This window comes from Symphalangus syndactylus, chromosome 7 (assembly GCF_028878055.3).
Source record: "Symphalangus syndactylus isolate Jambi chromosome 7, NHGRI_mSymSyn1-v2.1_pri, whole genome shotgun sequence".
Lineage (NCBI taxonomy): Eukaryota > Metazoa > Chordata > Mammalia > Primates > Hylobatidae > Symphalangus > Symphalangus syndactylus.
Window position 1 is genome coordinate 100,402,813 of NC_072429.2, and position 16,306 is coordinate 100,419,118.

At 43.2% G+C, this 16,306-nt stretch overlaps 1 protein-coding gene across 1 annotated transcript in view; it reads left to right on the forward strand.

The window, feature by feature from the left end:
• Nucleotides 1-15,347, forward strand: part of GRHL2 (grainyhead like transcription factor 2) — a 175,753-nt gene extending 160,406 nt beyond the window's left edge. Inside the window, exons 15-16 of the mRNA XM_055286930.2 lie at nucleotides 9,577-9,641; nucleotides 11,672-15,347. Of these exons, the coding sequence (XP_055142905.1) occupies nucleotides 9,577-9,641; nucleotides 11,672-11,786 (180 nt within the window). The 3' untranslated portion in view covers nucleotides 11,787-15,347. The remainder of the gene's footprint in view (nucleotides 1-9,576; nucleotides 9,642-11,671) is intronic.
• The last annotated feature ends 959 nt before the right edge of the window (nucleotides 15,348-16,306 follow it).

Genomic DNA, 16,306 nt, shown 5'->3' on the forward strand with positions numbered 1-16,306 from the left:
TAGCTGGGCATGGTGGCAGGTTCTGGTAATCCCAGCTACTCGGGAGGCTGAAGCAGGAGAATCCCTTGAACCTGGGAGGTGGAGGTTGCAGTGAGCCAAGATCGCACCATTGCACTCCAGCCTGGGCAACAAAAGCGAAACTCCAATCTTAAAAAAAAAAAAAGAAGTCTCCATGTAAGAGTGAGGTCAGGACACTGCCATAAATGCAAGTGCAGCAGCATGAGAAGAGAGGGTAGACTGGGGAACTTGACTGACTTGGTTCAAATCATAACTGTGTAGTCTTATGTCCATTTTTGAATGTTTGGTTTCCTTCCTTGCAACATGTGAAAAATGCCTACCATGAAGAATAGTTTTGTTTGTACTACCCTTGACCTCTTACTGTTTTGGAAAGAACTCTTGACCACAACAAAGAGGAATATAATTATGGTTTAATCTATGCCAAGCTGAGTCACTTTTCCGGATTATTCTTCTTATTCAGTAGTCCTAAACCCCCCAGACCTTCATTTCACCTGCCAGAAAATCATTATCTCTACAGATCTGTACACCCAGATAGAACAAAAAAAGAGTTCTCTATCAGTCAGATGTTACTAAATATTCCCATACTTGGTATCATTTGGAGAATATAGACTATTTTTCTTTTCATTTGCATATTTAGTATTACATCAATCAAGCCATCCACATAACTTTGATGATTCAATTTGGCTTCTTTATTGTTATAATTAGGTTTTAAACTGCCTTAAAGACAAAGAATTTGGTGGTGGTGATGGTGGTAGTGAGATGAGTTTCCAATTCTTTTTTTTTCTGCATTTCTAGTGATTTTTACCGAGTAATCTTGCAAATAAAGCATCTCTGGCCACTGTGCCTTCTGGCTAATCCCCAAGGCCAGCAGGCCCACTCATACCTCAGGGCCTTTGCACTTGCTGTTCCCTCTGCCAGGAATGTCCTTCCTCCATATGGACAAGGCTCACTTCCTCCATGCCGCTGCTCACATGTTGCCTTATCAGATGGGCCTTCCCAGCCCACCTACGTAAATAGCATCTTCATCACTCTCTGTCATTCATAGCACTTATCACCACTTGACATAGTTATATTTGTTCCATGTTTGTTGTTTCTCTCTTCCCCAGTTGAATGTCAAGTTCATGAGATCAGGGGCTGTTTCTTTTCTGTGGTGTATTCCCAGAACCTTCAGCATAAGTTTTCTTGACTGAATTGGGCATCTGCTGTATGTATACGCCTAGACTGAGTGCTGTGGGTGGTGTGATCTTCACATGCCCTGCTTCATTGGATTTTTATAATATCCCCGTGAACATGGCAGGTAAATAGCATCATCACCACTTTACAGATGTAGAAACTGAGAGCCAGAGGGCGTGGTTTCCAAAGGGCTGACAGCTCCACAGATTGATAGAGCCAACTTAAGTCCTCAAGCAACTTAAGCCCAATTGGGGAGACATTTACATCTGAAAAGTTACCACAAGAAGGATAAACATTCCCATTCAGAGCTCACCACATCTAAAGAGATCAGGCAATACTAAGCCATCAGGCAAGAAGTAGTCTGTGTGGTGTTGATCCCATGCAGTCAGACAGCTGAGCTGGGCGAGTTACTCAACCTCTCTACACTCCAGTGTCATCACTTCTCAAATGAGAATAATAATATGAGATAATATTATGAGGATAATAAAATGGGATATAGGATTGGTGTGAGGATAAATGAGTGTGTATACATGGCACTTAAAGTAACACACAGAAATTATAAATTAATATATACTGTGTGTGTGTTCATGTGTCTGTGTGTGTGTCTGTTAGTGTATTTTATGTGTCTAACACACACACACACACACACACACACAGAGGCAATGACTGTGAGTGCTATGAGGTGGAGAGACAGATTGTGTTTACCCTAAGGCGAAGAGGCTAGAGAAAGGGATAAGGATGTTCTCTGTCAGTGAAGCTAGCTGATGTCTACAAAGAAAAAGGTCGCTCATGGCCTTAGTAGCACCAACTTTTTGTCCAACTGTGTCATTCATGTGTGGAGGAGATTCATGACTCCTACCTGGTTCTCCTGAAATGTCAAACACGGCCACCTAGGCAGCATTTACAAGCAAGAGTCCATTGCTTTTTTGATGTATATCTTAAGCGCCCCAGTGAATGAACAGCATATAACTCCACATAAAAATCATTAAACGTAATTGACTTCCAGAGCAGGCAGTTCTGTTGTATGCCTCTGGAGAAGGCTGACTGAATTGGAATTGGTCCGTAACTTCTGCCTATCACATACATGAGGTTTCTGGGCAAAGAGAACTTTCCACAAAATAAGTCTAAAAATCATAGATCATCAGACAACCATAACACATTGATGAGACATCTCCAAGATCTAGAATCGTCCTGGGTGTCAAGGAAGTCTTTGGGGTTTTTACAAATATGGATAATGCACTTTTTATAACATGCACTTTTTATAAAAATGCATGCTCAGTTGAGATTAACTTGAAAAACACAAAGAAAAGGCCGGGCACGGTGGCTCACGCCTGTAATCCCAGCACTCTGGTAGGCTGAGGCTGGTGGATCACGAGGTCAGGAGATCGAGACCATCCTGGCTAACACGGTGAAACCCCGTCTCTACTAAAAATACAAAAAATTAGCTGGGCGCAGTGGCGGGTGCTTGTAGTTCCAGCTACTTGGGAGGCTGAGGCAGGAGAATGGCATGAACCCGGGAGGTGGAGCTTGCAGTGAGCGGAGATCACGCCACTGCACTCTAGCCTAGGCGACAGAGCGAAACTGTCTCCAAAAAAAAAAAAAGAAAAGAAAAAGAAAGAAAGAAAAACACAAAGAAAAAAACCCAAGCACTCCGAATCACCCTGTTCCGACAGAACGATCATGTGCCACACGTTTTCCATTCACAGAAGGAAGGATTGTTGTGTGGGTGATCTCATCCAGCCCCTGGGCAGAAGGAATTTTCTGCCACCCCTGACAGACGGCCAGCTTCCTCTGCATGATGATATCCTGCCTGGTCTCACTTTCCAGGGTTCTGAATTTGGCAAAGCGCATCTCCCTGACGTGCATGGAGGCAGGGAACACTGTCCCAGGGTGGCATATTTGCAAGCTGCCTTTGATGCTGAGAGTTGCACTGAGAGCAGGACTTTGCCCTCCTGGAGGCAGAGGTTTCACCTTTGCCAGTTGCTTCTTTGTACTGGATGGGGTCTGTGAGACTTGCCCCCAAACCATCTCAACACATGCCCATTTTCTCTAGCAGTTCAGAATCTAAAGCCATCTGCCAGGTTGTTCCCTTTCAAATTCTGTCTCTGCCACTTACTAGCTGAGGGATCCTGGGTGAGTTACTTACTGACTGGAAGCCTCAGTTCTCTAATCTGAGAGACAGAGCTCACAAAAGCACTTATTCCATTGTCATGATGTGAGGACCAAGCAAGTGAATAGATGCAAAGCTCCACATGCCTGTGTGCTGGGGACCCAGTGACTCAATAAGTGCCAGCTACGGCTGGTGCTACTGCTACCCTAGATTTTATGCGCCTTACCCAGTTCTGACTTGCATCAGTTGATTTGTGAGCCGAGGTGTTCCCTTTCATGCTTTGGGGAGCTGGGAATCAAACCCCCAAAAAGAGAAAACCCGAGCATCAGATTCACTTTTCTTTAGGAACAGGGGAACTAACAGATATAAGCTGGTTGATGTTGAGTGGAAAAACGTCCCTATTTTATTTTTCCATCTTATTTTAAAAAGAAGTTCCAAGTAACACTAACCAAATTTCAAAAAAACCAACTCTTGAAGGGCAAGGAAGTCAGAATGGTAGTTAGGTACAAATAACAGTCTCTAGGACTTCCGAGTATGCAACAAGCTCTTATACACAGAAAAATGTTTATCGGGGTGCTTACTTTTTTGTGCCATGGATACCTTTGGCAGTCTGGTGAAATATATGGACCCTTTACAGAATAATGTTTTTAGATGTATAAAATAAAATACATAGGATTATAAAGGAAACTAGTTATATTGATATTTATCTTCAAAATAATAAAAAACCATGCTTATGATATAGGAAACATGTGCTCCTTATTCATGCATTAAATATGATCTATGAGTGAGACTAATAACTACTGTAATTTCAAAGTATGACGAATGAATGTCATCAGTAATTTGGAACATCTGCAGGATTCTAATATGACATGAAATATCTGTGATTTCCATTGTTAAAAAAGACACAGGTACTGCTAATGTTACTTTATGTTCATACTTAAGGAAAATGCTACATTCCAGTTGGAGGTTAGTGAAAATAAAGATGAATGTTTTCCCCATCCAAGTTCATATATATACTCTTTGGGCATCTGTAGACCCCCAAGTTAAGATAAACCATGCTGAGGAAATGGCAGCTCTAGAAATGATGGGGAAGCAGCTTGTCCTTCAAGGATTTTTTCTAGTCACCAGCTCTGTTAACTGGGTCGTTCTAGGATCCCAGGGAATGGGGAAGGTAGTGAGCTGACTCCTGAGAATTGGCTATGTCTGGGGTCCTTTTTCCTTCATCCCTTCAGCAAAGCTTCACTCAGAGCACTCTGGATGCAGAACCAGCTCCCCTTGGCAATTCCCTTTTAATTTGCATGTGCAAGTATGGCCACCAGGAGACATGACAAACAGTGCAGATGCCAGGCATGGGAGGAAGAGAGAAAAAAAGCATAAATTCGTCAAAACGGCGTTTTGGGGGAGGAGTGATGAAAGCTATGTCAACTGTACATTATTGAGTGTCTCGCCAGATTTGGAAGCAGCATTAACAACATTAAGACGTTCGAGGAAACTTTCTAGTGTTCGTTTAGACAGATACAATATCTTCTCAAGCAGTCGCTAAAGGAATTTGATATTCTAAAGAGATAGTGAGCTGCTATACAGCCAGGGTTACGTAGAAGTATTTCAAAGAGGTTAAACATTTCTGCAAACTTATAACATTTTTATTTCTAATTTTATTGAATTATGATTCAATGTAGCTTATCTTTGTTACCCAATCCATGGGAGAATCTCTTTAGGATATATAATATTTATAATATTTGTGTGTGTATATCTATATATAAATGTGTCTGTGTGTGTATAGGTGTGTGTATATTTTTATTATATGATATAAAGTGTAATGGTTGTTATATTATCCAATTGTTTTTACCTATCCGTCTACTAGATTTGTTCAATTCTTAAAAAGGTCTATTGAAATCTCTCACTGTAATTGCATTGTTTCAAGGTTTTCAAGTGAGTCTCCCACAATAATTGCATTTTCATTTTGCAATAGCAAAGCATTTAAGCAAAAATTATTACATCTGTAACAATTACCTATAATAATTTTTGCTTAAATGCCATGTTATCAGATGCATAAAGTTTTATGATTGCTGTAGCTTCTCCATCAATTGTGCTTTTTATCATTATATCATATATCATATCCATTCATATCCATATATCATATCATTATATCATATCCATTCTTAACCTCGTCAACCTTAAATTATACCTTGTCACTCCTCTTTTGCCTTGTTTGCATTTGATTGGTATGGTCACCCATCAGTCATCCTTCACTCACTACATTGTCTTCAGTGCTTTTCTTTTAAACACCATACAGTTGGGCTTCTTTATCTTTCTCTTTATTTATTTATTTTCTTTTATACTCACTGAGACACTCTGGCTTTTGGTGGAAGAATGAAGTTTATTCTCATTTGGTGTAATAACTGATGCACTTGATTGTATTTCTTCCATCTTTTTGTTTATTATTTCATTTTGTGGCTTCTTCTTTCTCTTTAGTTTTGCAGTCAGATTCTAAGTTGCTGTATTTCAACTTTTAAATTTGAAAATTATTATTTACGTTTCCTAAATCTTCCAAATTCCTAAAGTAATTCTTCGCTACTATTTGAAAATAAACTTCCAACTATTTTCTCCACCAGCGCCCTCCAGCTCCGCTCCTCCCTCTGTGAGATGAGACTTTAGAGCTGTATTTTCTCCCTTGCCTTCCCTCCTCTCACTAAAATGAGCCAGTTGAAATGCTTACCCTCTCCCCATCAACTTCCAACTTCTAGCTTTTGCAAAAATAGTTTAATGCTTTATTTCTAGAAAACGATCAGATTTTCCTTTGTCCTTTTTACCTCAAGAATCTTTATTTAGCACATACATTTCACATTTGCAGTCCACATAACCCTATGTGCCAAGCTTGTCCAACCCATGGCCTGCAAGCTGCAAGTGGGCCAAGATAGCTTTGAATATGGCCCAACACAAATTCGTAAACTTTCTTAAAACATTATGAATATTTTTTTGCAATTTTTTTTAAGTCCATCAGCTATCATTAATGTTAGTGTGTTTTATGTGTGGCCCAAGACAATTCTTCTTTCAATGTGGCCCAGAGAAGCCAAAAGATTGGACACCCCTGCTATATATACTCAAGTTTACAGCATGACACTGGTGGCTTTTTTCCTTCCCCCTTTCCCTAGTTTGATGTCTCCATTTGGATGCATTTGCTATTTGGATGGAGCTTTTGTGAATCTAGTGGTCCCTTGAGGTCCTGGGGAGGACTGGTTCCAGGACACCTCCTCCAAACCCAAATCCACAGATGCTCAAGTCTGTCATGTAAAATGGCATAGATATTTGCCTATAACACACACACATCCTCCCATGTACTTTAAATAATCTCTAGATTACTTATAGTATGTAATACATTGTAAAGGCCATGCAAATAATAGTTAGACTGTATTGTTTTGATTCATATTTTTTGCCATTGTACTTTTATTTTTCATTTTTTCTAATATTGTCAATCCATGGCTGCTTGAATCCAAGAATGCAGAACCTGGAGATACTGAGGGCCTATTGTATTTTTTCAAATGAGATATTTGGGTGAAATACACTGCTCTTTCACCCTGATACGTGAGAGATAGCTTGTTGGTGTATGGGATTTATGGAGTGAAATACTTTTTTCCTGTAGACTGTAAGAGTTCCTGTCCACTGTCATTTGGTTTCTAGTGTTGAGATGAGAAGACTGAAGCCAGGCTTATCTTTTTTTGGGGTAACTTGCTATTTCTGTCCGGGAAGTTCCAGGATGTTTTCAAGTCTTTCTTCTTTTCCATCATGATTTCCATCCATGCTCTATCCTTTTGCTTTGCACTTTGAAATTGTTTTTGACTTGATTTTTTCTGACACTATTGAGATTGCTAAATTGACCACCTATCCTTTCATTCATTTGCTCAACTTCAAAAAATGTTTAGGTCAATGATCATATTTGTATATCAGAATTTTGCATGTGTGTGCTCCACAAGTGTTCTGTTTTTCTTAAGTGCTGTTTTATGTTCTGTTCAAATGGAGCCTCCAACAGAAGTTCTGCCAATTTTCTTTGCAGTCCAAAGACCCCCACTGGATGTGTTGTTTTTCATCCTTGGCTCATTTGGCTCAGGTGTGGCTGTGAGGTTATCTCATCAGTGATGGATTAGTGATGTCTGTCAGGCCGGCTACTCGGTGCCAGTCTCCTTTTGCTCTCCCAGCTCTCTGCTCACCTGTTCAGTGCCTTCGGGCCTTATTAGGGGATGGGGCGTTCTTCCTGTGGGGTGAGATAGATGGAAGGGTGGGAATGTGTGAGTCTCTGTAGTGTGAACTCTTCTTAGGATCCAAAGCTCCTCCAGCTCTGCTCTAGACCTCTTCAGCCTCTCTTTCCAGCCTCTGCTAGACTTTCCAATAATCCACATTTCAAACTTCACCTTTCTCAGCTGCCTGTGAGCCCCACCAACTGCTGGGCTCAGAAGGGGCAGACAGATTTGATTTGGTAGTAGAGAGGGTATGAAAGACATTTAGGGCAGGGCTTTCCCGAATCCATCTGTAAACTATTACTACTTTATATTTATAAAAGTGAAACGCAATGATTGTAAAAATAAATAGAACTGAATTTTTCAAAACAAAAAGTAAAAGGATCTCCTTGTTTCTGTCCATTCTTCAGTGGTAGTCCCTGCTAATATGTTGGTGGGTCCTTCAAATATTCTTTATGTACTTACATATATATATATATATTTAAAAATACAAGTGGGATCACACTATAAACACAATTTTGCAACTTGGTATTTTCTCCTCAATATGTTAAGAATATTTTTGTTAATGTGAATTCATGTAGGCTTCCCACATTTCTTTTGATGACTCCATGATTTTTAAGTGTGAGTTATTAAAATGTGTTTAACAGATGTTTGTTATATGCAGTTTTCTCTATTCTAAACAGTGATGCTTTGAAAATCTTTGTGTACATCTGAATGTATTTCTGTAGACCTGATTACTAGATATGGAATATGTGGGTCAAAGGATATATGCATTTTAAATTTTAATAGCTTCTGCCAAATTTCTTTCCAAGAAGTTGAGCATGTTATTCTTGCATCAGACAGTAACAATATGGAATATGAGAATTGCTGTTTCTCATACTCTGGCTGATGCTGTATTATCAAGTTTTAGTTTTTTGTTAGTTTGAAAAATAGGCCAGGTACGGTGGCTCACACCTGTAATCCCAGGACTTTGGGAGGCCAAGGTGGGTGGATCACGAGGTCAGGAGTTCGAGACCAGCCTGGCCAACATGGTGAAACCCCATCTCTACTAAAAATACAAAAATTAGCCAGGTGTGGTGGCAAGCACTTGTAGTCCCAGCTACTCAGGAGGCTGAGGCGGGAGAATCGCTTGAACCTGGGAGGCAGAGGTTGCAGTGAGCCGAGATCGCACCACTGCACTCCAGCCTGGGCACCAGAGCAAGATTCCATCTCAAAAAGTAAATAAATAAAAATAAATAAAGTTGGTATCCTACTTTGCTTTAATTTGAAAATTTTAAATTATGACTGTGTAGTGCGTTTTTTATAAGCTCATTGTCCAATTATTTTTCTTCCATGAATTGCTCTTTCAGGTTTTTTCTTCCTTTGCCCATTGAATTGCTGATCTTTTTCTTGATTTGCAGTTCTTTTTTACTTAAGGACGTTAGTTCCATGTCTGTCATTTGTGTTGCAAAAATGTTTCCCAGTGTATTTTTTGTCTTCAGCATTTTAGTTGTTTTTTTTTTCTGTACTGCATTTTTAAAGTTGTGTTGTTTTATTAACCTTTTGACCTTTTTCTTTAGGTTTCATGCCTTGTTTAGAAAGATCTTCCTTACTTTAAGATGACAGCTATCCAAAAAATTAACTCATGGTTTCTTCCTCTACTTTTACAGTTTCATCTTTCACATGTAAATCTTTGATCTGTATCAAATGTATTTTGGTGTAAGGAGTGGAGAAGGAATCCAATGTAACTTGTTAAATTTTTTTCTAGATGGCTACTATTTCATCCAACGTCATAGTTACAGTCCATCTTTTTCTGACTGACCTGGAATGCCGCTTTTATCATAGATTGAATTCCCATGAGGCTGAATTTTTTGTTGAATGATTTAAAGTCTATCCAAAGGGAGAGGCTCATAAATGAGTGTTTTGAGAGTTTGACTCATGGGTGCCAAGAGCACTCTATCCCTGGGAAAATGTCCAAGGGAGTGAAATTGGAACTTTCCCCCTTGCCTCCAGTTGGGCGTCCTTCTGTGCTCATCTGCCTTCTTGTTATTGGTATTACAGATATCTGAGAAATATGGGCTGCCCGTGGAGAAGATAGCAAAGCTTTACAAGAAAAGCAAAAAAGGGTAAGAAAGAAACTGAGCTTAAATTGACTTTCAGTTAAGTCCACATGATGCCTTAAAAATAAAATGATGCCTGTCTTTTGTTAGGTCTGTTGCCCACTTTTCATAAAAACTGTGTCCTTCTTCCAGAGAATTGCAGAGGAGATTGCATTTGGAAGATCTTTAGGGAGAGAGGGAGGGAGGGAGGCAGTGCATTGGCACTATGTCAGCTGAGATGCCTATTTCAATGACAAGACGAGCAGGAAGACCACAGAGGTCTGGAGGTGCTGAGGACACTGGGGAGAATGGCAAAGTCACCTTTCTGCAGGGAGTGGAGTTTATAGGGAATCACGTATGGCCCTTGGGGTTGGTTTCTGGGTGGCATACTAGGAACAAAAAATGGTTTGGAACATAGGGGATTCTTCTAAGGTAATTATCAAGAAAAAGTTCTCAAATGATCATTGGACCTGTGTGTTCTCATTGTTAAGAACAATAGGTCATATTTACTGGGTGTTCAGTAGGTTCGGGGTCCCTTCCTAAGTGCTTTACATGTATTCCTCTATTTAGTTCTCACCACTCTGTGAGGTGGAATCTCTTATCTCTGATTTGTTGATGAAGAAATCAAGCCAGAGGGGGCTTAAGCGTGTCACACAAGGTCTCATGTTCAGTAGGTAGAGCACAGATTTGAACCCATCTGTGTCCTCAAAGCTCAAGTGCTTAGCTCCCATGTTCTGCCGTCTGACTTTCTGTGTGGGCTTCCTATGTGTGAGGGTCTAAGAGTAGGGGCCACAGGAGCTAGTGTAAGTGCCAGGAGATGGTATCTGTTGACTCAGCTTCTGGGGTATTTTCCTACAAAAGGCAGAAGATGAGTCAACTCTTCTCCGGATCACTTTCATAAAGGAAATTGGATTATCCGGGAAGCTCAGGCTTTCTGAGTGATGAGTCCTGTTGGTTGATTGGAGGATCCGACAGGAAACGCTTTCCACCTGAGCTCTTGTTGGAAGATTCACCAAAATGCACATTATACTTCTTGCCAAGGTCAATGTAGTAGGCTGGGTGTATTACTGACAGTGAGATTTGAGTGGTCTCTCACAGTCTTATTGCCGAGCAGAAATCCTCAGTGCAGAGGTACATGCTGATGATAACATTTTGCTTTCATCAAGCTCTGTATCAGGTGTTGTGCTAAATGTTTTTATCATAAAAACAATCCGTTAAAGCTAAGTGACTGTTCTTATTTTTCCAGGAGAATAAACTGAGGCTCTGAAAGGCTAAACAGCTTGCCTGCTGACACATAACTGTAAAATGATGGAGTCAGTGGTTCATTCTCAAACTAGCATCTGTCTGACTTCAAATCATGAAATTGGCTTAAGGAAATTATGGAAGTCTCTGGAAGCTGTTGGCTTTCTTAAAACTCTACCAGGGATAGTTAGCCCCAGGAGTAGGTCACAAGTGGTAAAGTACAAGTGTCAGAATGAGGTAAAGCTAATTTCAAAATCAAGCTCAGCCATGCACTAACTGAATGAACTTGGGGAAACAGTTCAACCTTGTTGAGCTCAGTTTTCTCATTTGCAAAAGGGCGATGACATCTGCCTTCATAGTTGCTGTGAGAACTAAATACAAGGTCATATTACATGCTCAAAAAAGGGTAGCTGCGATTCTTGCTTATTTTCCTCTTCCTCCTAAGAGCAGAGGCAATATGGTTTACTGAAAAGAGTTAGAGAGCCTAATGATTTAGGTCCTGGCCCTGGTAATCAGTAACTCTGTGATTCTGGGCTTCCTAACTTCTCTGGGCCTCAGTTTACTCATCTATAATGCAAGCAGTTTGGGTTGAATGTTAGTTCTGAGAAATTGAGGCTTTGCTTTCCTCAAACTAGCTTTTGGGGAAAGAAAACAGAATGAGGGTCTTTCCCTGCCTTGTGTCCTCTCTCCTCCACTCCTCCCAGCCTCCACCACAAAAGAATGGCTACGAGAACCCCCAGCCTGGTGCTCCCCTTGCCCTGGGCACATTGTTCATGGCGTCTTTGTTTTTCACACCCCTCCCCACTCCATGGCAGCATCTTGGTGAACATGGATGACAACATCATCGAGCACTACTCGAACGAGGACACCTTTATCCTCAACATGGAGAGCATGGTGGAGGGCTTCAAGGTCACGCTCATGGAAATCTAGCCCTGGGTTTGGCATCCGCTTTGGCTGGAGCTCTCAGTGCATTCCTCCCTGAGAGAGACAGAGGCCCCGGCCCCAGAACCTGGAGACCCATCTCCCCCCTCTCACAACTGCTGTTACAAGACTGTGCTGGGGAGTAGGGCAAGGGACAGGCCCCACTGTCGGTGTGCTTGGCCCATCCACTGGCACCTACCACGGAGCTGAAGCCTGAGCCCCTCAGGAAGGTGCCTTAGGCCTGTTGGATTCCTATTGCCCACCTTTTCCTGGAGCCCGGGTCCAGGCCCGCCAGGACTCTGCAGGTCACTGCTAGCTCCAGATGAGACCGTCCAGCGTTCCCCCTTTAAGAGAAACACTCATCCTGAACAGCCTAAAAAATCCCCATCCCTTCTTTCTCACCCCTCCACATCTCCCCAGTGGCTGGACAAAATGAGCTACTTCTGGGTGCAGTAGTTATAGGTGGAGCAAGAGGTGGATGCCCACTTTCTGGTCAAACACCTTTAGGTTGCTCTGGGGAAGGTTGTCTTGCTAAATACCTCCAGGGTTCCCAGCAAGTGGCCACCAGGCCTTGTACAGAAAGACATTCAGTCACCGTGTAATTAGTAAGTAACACAGAAAGTCTGCCTGTCTGCATTGTACATAGTGTTTATAATATTGTAATAATATATTTTACCTGTGGTATGTGGGCATGTTTACTGCCACTGGTCTAGAGGAGACACAGACCTGGAGACCGTTTTAATGGGGGTTTTTGCCTCTGTGCCTGTTCAGGAGACTTGCAGGGCTAGGGAGAGGGCCTTTGGGATGTTAAGGTGACTGCAGCTGATGTCAAGATGGATTCTGCGGTGGGCATACCTGGGGGCTCATTCCCTGTCCCCAGAGGAAGCCCCCTCTCCCTCTCCATGGGCATGACTCTCCTTCGAGGCCACCACATTTATCTCACAATGATGTGTTTTGCTTGACTTTCCCTTTGCGCTGTCTCGTGGGAAAGGTCATCCTGTCTGAGACCCAGCTCCTTCTCCGGCTTTGGCTGCGGGCACAGCCTGAGCTTTCTGGAGAGCCTCTGCAGGGGGTTTGCCATCAGGGCCCTGTGGCTGGGCCTGCTGCAGAGCTCCTGGGCTATCATGAGAATCCTGGACACTGTGCTGTGCCTCCCAGTTTACAAGCACGCCCTTCATCTCAAGTGGCCCTTTAAAAGGCCTGCTGCCGTGTGAGAGCTATGAACAGCTCAGCTCTGAGTCGGCAGGCTGGGGCTTCCTCCTGGGCCACCAGACGGAAAGCGGGGATTGTTTGCCTTGCTCCTGGGTGCTGGGTTTTAAGGAAGTGAGTGAGAAAGAATGTGCCAAGATACCTGGCTCCTGTGAAACCAGCCTCAGGAGGCAAACTGGGAGAGAGAAGCTGTGGTCTCTTGCTACATGCCCTGGGAGCCGGAAGAGAAAAACACTCCCCTAAACAATCGCAAAATGATGAACCATCATGGACCACTGTTCTCTTTGAGGGGACAGGTTTAGGGGTTTGCATTCACCCTTGTGGGCTGGAGCACTAGCTTTTTGGTAGCTAGACACATCCTGCACCCAAGGCCCAGGGTCCAGGACAGGTTCTCCACAAAGGCCCAGATTTGTTTGTAAAGCACTTTGACTCTTACCTGGAGGCCCCCTCTCTAAGGGCTTCCTGTGCTCCCACCTCATCTGCCCCTGAGATGCAGAGCAGGATGGAGGGGCTGCTTCTAGCTCAGCTGTTTCTCCTTGAGGTTGCGGAGGGATTGAATGGGGCAGAGAGCAGGTGCTGTGCCCAAGAAGATCTCCGAGTGGCAGTGACGGGGCACCTTGCTGTGTGTCCTCTGGGCATGTTAACTCTTCTGTGGTGCCAAAGGTTTGCATCGTGGATCCAGCTGTGCTCCAGTCTGTCCCCTCCTCCTCCACTCTGACTGCCACGCCCTGGACCAGCAGCTTGGGGACCCTCCAGGGTACTAATGGGGCTCTGTTCTGAGATGATGGACAAATTCAGTGTTGGAAATACATGTTGTACTATGCACTTCCCATGCTCCTAGGGTTAGGAATAGTTTCAAACATGATTGGCAGACATAACAATGGCAAATACTCGGGCTGGGGCATAGGACCCCAGAGTAGGAAAAAGACAAAGATTTGGCAGCCTGACACAGGCAACCTACCCCTCTCTCTCCAGCCTCTTTATGAAACTGTTTGCCAGTCCTGCCCTAAGGCAGAAGATGAATTGAAGATGCTGTGCATGTTTCCTAAGTCCTTGAGCAATCACGGTGGTGACAATTGCCACAACAAGGGATATGAGGCCAGTGCCACCAGAGGGTGGTGCCGAGTGCCACATCCCTTCTGATCCATTCCCCTCTGCGTCCTCAGAGCACCCCAGTTTGCCTTTGATGTGTCCGCTGTGTATGTTAGCTGAACTTTGATGAGCAAAATTTCCCGAGCGAAACACTCCAAAGAGATAGGAAAACTTGCTGCCTCTTCTTTTTTGTCCCTTAAATTAATCAAACTCAAGCTTGAAAAAATCCATGGAAGATCACGGACATGTGAAATGAGCATTTTTCTTTACTTTTTTTTTTTAAGGTCTGAACTGAACAGAACAAGAGTTTTTCCTCATACATCTCCAAATTGTTTAGACTTTATGAGTATTTAGAAGTTGGGACCAACAGAAAAATGCAGTCAGATGTCATCTTGGAATTGGTTTCTAAAAGAGTAAGGCATGTCCCTGCCCAGAAACTTAGGAAGCGTGAAATAAATCAAATGTTTATTTTCCTTCTTATTTAAAATCATGAAAATGCAACAGAAATAAAGGGTTTGTGCCAAATGCTATGAACGGCCCTTTCTTAAAGACAAGCAAGGGAGATTGATATATGTACAATTTGCTCTCATGTTTTAAAAAAAAGGTAAATGTAACTTAATAGTTTTGTAAATGGGAGAGGGGGAATCTATAAACTATAAATACAGTTATTTTATTTTTTGTACATTTTTAAGAAGAAAAAATAAATATTCATAACATAAAACAACAGTGTCTGGTGCTTTCTGTGCAGCCAGTGTTGGGGATTTTTACCTTGTTGGAGAGAGGTTTCCATGTGATGTGGGAAAATTCTAGCTGCCCACCCTGTCTTCAGGTCCTGGGCTTCAACAGAGCAGGGATTTCCTGGTAAAGTTACTTTGCTGTGCTTCACCCCAGTGTTAAATGTGAAGAGGGCTGAAGAACTTCCAAGGCTTCTGTGTGACCATGGCAGGCTACCCAGGGTTGTTATTCTTGGCCCGTCCCTTTGGGCAAGGAGTTGGTTCTGTTCACTTGCTTCTGCCCATCCTCACTCCCAGGCACACTCGCCCGCCCTTGAATTCCCACAAAAGCTTTCTGCTTCCTTAGTTCACCTGCACCAACCTCCGCGTGGAGGCTGAAACCATGTGGCTCTAACTCCAGTTTTCTCACAATCTCTTGCCCTGGAACCCACAGGCTCCCTAAGATCTGTTGGCTCGAATGTGAACACCTGGATGCACTATCCCAGTATCTGCTGGGGTTTCCTTGGTGGGTACCACTCTGTGGAGCCACCCTCACTCCTTTAACCGCTGTCCATGATTATCTCCCAAGAGCAGCTCTGTTCCAAACAAGTAGTGTTTCTACATCTTCCCATCTCTCTGTCTATCCATGTCCACAGCTTTCAAATCTTGGCTAAACATTTGCCTTCAGGAAGCCTCCCTTGACCAACTTCAACCCCAGCAGCATCTCCAGCAGCCTCTGTGCCTAGACCAGAGATGGGGAAGTCAGGGCCTGGAGGAAGCGCTCATTGCAGAGCCTTCTGGAGAGATCCTGGGATTAGAAATGGGCCCCAAGGATTGTTGTCATGACTGTGTTCCACAGCCTCATTAGGAGGTCTTGGTGCTCTCCCCAGCTGCCCAGGTAGGTCCAGCTGAGGACACGAGCTGGTCTCCACATCTCTTGAGGCAGCCTCTCCCTTGGCCTGTGGCAGCCATGGTCCTGCTGTTAGGTGCTCGTCACATGTGCCACCCAGCTCCCTGGAATGAGACGCTGGTTGGATAGCCAATGATGGTTGTCAGTGTCGTGAAGTTCAGTACCAGCTCTTGTCTTCCACTGTCTACACTGATTCAGTTCAATTACTCTGGACCTGATGTTTTGCCGTGTGCTGGAGAGAGAGGCAAGTTAGACACAGTCTGCCTTCATAGGAGGTGGGGTGCAAAAGGATAGTGATCTGGAAACTTGGGAATGGATTTTGGGGACTCAGGTATTCTATAGTGGGGCCTCTGATCAGCCAGAAGCAGCAAGAAAGAGGAAGAGGATGGTGAAAAGGCACCAAGGTGAACATCACCCACTTGATCCCTGGCAGCAAACACCCCTCATAGACCACTAAGGAAAGAACTTGATTTCTGTTCTGCCATGAGATGTAGGTGTAAGCTACTTTGTAATTGTTTTCAAGGCATTGGCTGTGAGCTTGGGTTTCCTACTTCTTTGCTAATAACCCCGACCATTCCCACCCCATGCCTACCTCCAAGATTGTA